General features: G+C 54.1%; 1 protein-coding gene across 1 annotated transcript; it reads left to right on the plus strand.

Annotated features, from left to right (window-relative positions):
• The first annotated feature begins 5 nt into the window (after positions 1 to 5).
• LOC113489230 (feather keratin 1-like) lies at positions 6 to 320 on the plus strand. The gene has a single exon (XM_026864789.1). The coding sequence runs from the start codon at positions 6 to 8 to the stop codon at positions 318 to 320; it is 315 nt and encodes a 104-aa protein (XP_026720590.1).
• The last annotated feature ends 4,479 nt before the right edge of the window (positions 321 to 4,799 follow it).

Raw genomic sequence — 4,799 nt, forward strand, 5'->3', positions numbered from 1 at the left:
GAGACATGTCCTGCAACATCCCGTGCATGCCCTGCCTGCCCTGCCAGCCCTGCGGCCCGACCCCGCTGGCCAACAGCTGCAATGAGCCCTGTGTCAGGCAGTGCCAGGACTCCACCGTCGTCATCCAGCCCTCCCCCGTGGTGGTGACCCTGCCCGGCCCCATCCTCAGCTCCTTCCCACAGAGCACCGCCGTGGGCTCCTCCACCTCCGCTGCCGTTGGCAGCATCCTCAGCTCTGAGGGAGTGCCCATCTCCTCCGGGGGCTTTGGCCTCTCCGGCTTGGGCAGCCGCCTCTGCGGCAGGAGGTGCCTCCCCTGCTAAAGCTGCTGGTGACAGCCCTGGGGAAGGCCCCCAGGGACACACACGCTGGGACGGAGCACTGCGCTCTTGCTTTCAGAGGGGCTGAGCAATCCCAGCACCCTTTGCAAAAGGATGTGGCCAGCCTGGGCTCTCAGCCAGCACAGCCCATGCCTGCCTTTCCCCTCTCCCACTCTCTCCTTTCCCTCGCGTGTGCTGCTTGTCCTGGGCTGTGAGCCCCACAGAGCCAGCCTGGGGAGGACCTGCTGGCCCTGCTCCCTCTGTGGGGCAGGCAGGTGGACACGCGCCTGCATCTCTGCCACAGCCACGGGGCGCAGACTGCTCTCTGCCCCCGGTGCTCCCTGCAACAGGCCTTCAACTCCGAGTGACCTCATTTCCTCTTTTGGCTCATTAAAGTTCTGCTGCATCCCAGCGCAGGCCTCTGTCTCATCCTTTCCCCGCCCAGGGAGAGAGGTGTGTCTCAGGGGTGTTTAGGTGGGATGGTTGTGCAGTGGTTGTCAACACAATGATTGTTATCTGAAAGACTGTATCAGTCTTTCCAAAGTAGCTGTTCTTTGGAGAATGCTTGGGAATTTACTGGTGTGAGGTGGTGCGTGTCTTTGCAGCACTTGTTTTTCTCTTCTTTCCCTCCATCTCTTAGCCTGTCCTGATCTTGACCCAAGAGCATTTTGCTCTCCTGCTCTTTCAGCTCTCCCCTCATCCCAATAGGACAGGGTATGGAGAGAACAGCTGTTGGGTGCTTAGTACTTGCCAGGGTCAGCACACCACACAGGCCCCCCGGCAGTGAATGTCCTCCTTGTCCTGCTCCTTCCCTGTCTGTGCTCAGGGAGTCAGGGAGAGACTCAGGGCAGCAAGAGAGGCAGCAGGTGCAGGCTGAGTGTCTCAGGGATGTGCAGGAGCTCTCCAAAGCAGTGCGGTGAGCAGCAGCAAAGTGTGCAGTGAGATTTGCATCTGAGGAAGGGGAGCTGCTGAACTGCTGCAGGACACAGCTGGGCAAGATGACACATGTCTGCCCAGAGCCCTGAGTGGCAGCTGGCTTGGTAGCATCCAGCCCTGCCTCCTCACACATCCTTCAGCCCCTGACAAGCCACAGCCCAAAAGCAGGTCCAGGGCAAGTTGTTTTTGCATGAAGCCCAGCAAAAGAGGTGGGAGTCCCACCACTGTTCCCAGATGTTGAGGACTGTCATCAACATCCTGGGCTACCAGAGCAGGATCTGAGTGAGGAGATAGAGGGTAATGCTTAGTACTCACCTGATGGCATCTAGAACACCGCTCTAATACAAGAAAAATGTAATGCAAGAACGTCCTTGACTTAGTGGCGTCAGTTCAATGGAGAGTGTCCAGGATAGTGAGGAGCTGGACCACTTGGTTGGGGAGGAGATGCTGAGGGCACAGGGCTTGCTGAGTGTGAAGAAAAGGCTCTGGTGGGAGACTTAGGAGTAGCTATGGTGAGGTCTCTAGAAGACAGATCCAGACTCAACACTGTGGCAGTACATGATTGAAGGACTAGAAGCATTGAGCTCATGTTGAAAGATGAGAGTTTTGGACTTGATAGGTGAGAAATGGTTTTCACCAAGAGAAGAGTGAAGCAGTGGAACAGGTTTCCTGGAGAGGTTGTGCAGTAATCCTCCTTGGATGCTCATGGCTGACTGAGCTTGGAGCAAGGGGTTGGAAGGGACCTTAAAGCCCATCCAGTCCCACCCCCTGCCCCGGGCAGGGACACCTTCCACTAGCCCAGGTTGCCCAAAGCCCCGTCCAACCTGGCCTTGAACCCTGCCAGGGAGGGGGCAGCCACAGCTTCTCTGGGCAGCCTGTGCCAGGGCCTCACCCCCCTCACAGGGAAGAATTTCTTCCTTACGTCCCATCTAAGTCTCCCCTCTGTAAGTTTAAAATCATTACCCCTCATCCTATCCCTACACCCCCCAACTAAGAGTTCCTCCCCCCTTTCCTGCAGCCCCTTTCAGCCCTGGGAGGCCACTCGAAGGTCTCCCCGGACCCTTCTCTTCTCCAGCTGAACCCCCAACTCTCTCAGCCTGTCCTTACAGGGAGGTCCTCCAGCCCCTCAAGCATCTTCGTGGCCTCCTCTGGCCCCGCTTGAGCAGGTTCATGTCCTTCCAATACTAGGGGTCCCAGAGCTGGATCCAAAACTGCAGCATGGGTCTCACAAAAGTGGAACAGAGGTGTTGAATCCCCTCCATCGACCTGCTGGTCACACTTGAGCACAGTTGACTTTCTGGGCTGCCAGCTCACATTACCGACTCAGTCAGTTTTCCATCCACTACCACTTGCAAGTCCTTCTCCCAGGGCTGCTCTCAATCCACTCATTGCCCAGCCTGTGTTTGAGCATGGGATTGCCGCACCCATGTGCAGGACCTTGCACTTGATTTTCATGAGGTTTGCATGGGCCCACCTCTCCAACCTGTCCAGGTCCCTCTGGGTGGCACATCCCTTCCCTCTAGCGTGTTGACTGCACTGTGCAGCTCATCATCATTGATGAACTTGCTGAGGGTGCACTCAGTCCCACTGTCCATGTCTCCAACAAAGATGTTAACCAGCGTCAGTCCCAACACTAAACGCTGAGGAAAGCTGCTTGTCACTGCTCTCCACTTGGGCATTGAACTGTTGATCACAACTATCTGAATGTAACCATGCAGTCAATACCTTATCCACCAAGTGGTCCATCCATCAAACCCATGTCTCTCTGATTTAGAGACAAGGATGTTGTGTGGAAGAGCATCAAAAGCTATGCACAAGTCCATGTAAATGACAACAGTTGCTGCTCCCTTATTCACCAGTGCTGTAACCCTGTCATAGAAGGCTGCCAAATTTGTCAGGTATGACTTGCCCTTAGTGAAGCCATATTGGCTGTCACCAATCACATCCTTATTTTCCATGTGTGCTAGCATATTTTCCAGGAGGATCTACTCCATGATCTTACCAGGCACAGAGATCCTATGGACCCAGGTCTGCCTTTTTGTCCCTCTGCCCATTGGGGATAGATGCAGCAGTGAGGGGGAGGGGCTCAGATTCCTGGACTTGGAGACAGAGAGTGTGCGTGAGATATCCTTGAATGCTCTGTGGAAGGAAAAAACCAGTTGTAAAAGCATCACTGCACAAGCTGGAAGACCACAACAACTGTGGACCTAGCTGTTGGTACAATATCCACTGCAACAATAACCCCATATTTTTGCTGAGCTTGGAACATGTTAAGAGAACCAAAGGCCAGGTGCTTTGCACTGAGACTGGAGACTGACATGGGATGCTTTGTTGCACAGGCTCCCAAGGTATTTCTCACCCTTACGGGAGGTGTTTAAAACTACCAAGTCACACTGCTGGCTAAGCGCAGTGTTTGTGGAATCTGCTGCTGTGCTGGTGTAAGAAGCGACAACTTTTAGTTGAGGCGACAGTGAAACCTGTCCTGAGCTGGCCGGATCCTGGGTGCAAGCTGCTGGAAAACCAGCTGCTTTTCGCCCTGTATTGGGGTTTGACCCGTGTCTGTTGAGCCACTGTTGAGCGCTCTCAGAGAACCGTGGCTAATGGCAGGAAGAAGGGAGAGAAATCGCTCCAGAGAAGGAAAGTACGGGCTTCCTGACTTTGAGAGAGCTTTGAGACTTGTGGAAAGATGAGAGGCACTAGCCAGGGGAGAGGAGTACTGCCTGGCAACTCCGCTGCTGGGAGAGTGGGGCCAACAGTCAGGAATTGGAAGGTAAGGAAGCCCAACAGCTGCGATCCTTTGACACTGGGACTGGAAAAAACACAATGAATTGCAGTCTCTGGAAGCATCTCCTGACAAGTGTGAGGGCAAGTTATCTGTTTGAGGGAGATGTGAGGCTTTAGCAAGAAAGGTTGACTGCTGCTTAAGAAGGCTTCCAGAACCTGAGAGAATGAATGGTGCTGGAAGTCATCTACCGTGACCTCGATGACAGTGAGGTCTCCAAGCTCTAGATAGTGCCCTGCGTATACAGACCATGTGATCATGTTGTCCAGATCTAACAGCTTGTCAGCAACGTATTGCCCGGGTTTGGATACAGCAGCGGTGTATCCAAAGAGAGCATCTTCTTGCCTGTGAAATTTGCAAGAAAACCTCTCTCCCTGCTTGTGCGCACAGGCCAGCACTTCAGCTGTGAGGGGCAGCCCATGGAGCTAGTCTGAAAGGTGGACTGGCCTTTGAAAGAAGCAAGGTCAAAGGACAGGCACAGGAGATGTATTTCTGGGGAGTAAAAAGGCAGGATGGAGGTCCTCATATCCCTGTGGATGAGATCAGTAATAATTTCATCCTGACCAATCTGGCAGCGAGACAATCTTAACCCACTCTAAGAAAGATTATGACGGGCCTCTGTGTGGTCCTTCCTTCCTTCTGCGGACACTGCAGCAGCAGTGGTGAGGAGAGAATTGACCTGGGGAAGCTCTGGGTGCACGGGGCACATGGGGAGCCTTCAGCATTCCCCAAGGGATGCGATTGGGAACCACCGCATGGCTGCA

This window comes from Athene cunicularia (assembly GCF_003259725.1).
Source record: "Athene cunicularia isolate RWA chromosome 27 unlocalized genomic scaffold, athCun1 chr27_part1, whole genome shotgun sequence".
NCBI classification, from domain to species: Eukaryota; Metazoa; Chordata; class Aves; order Strigiformes; family Strigidae; genus Athene; species Athene cunicularia.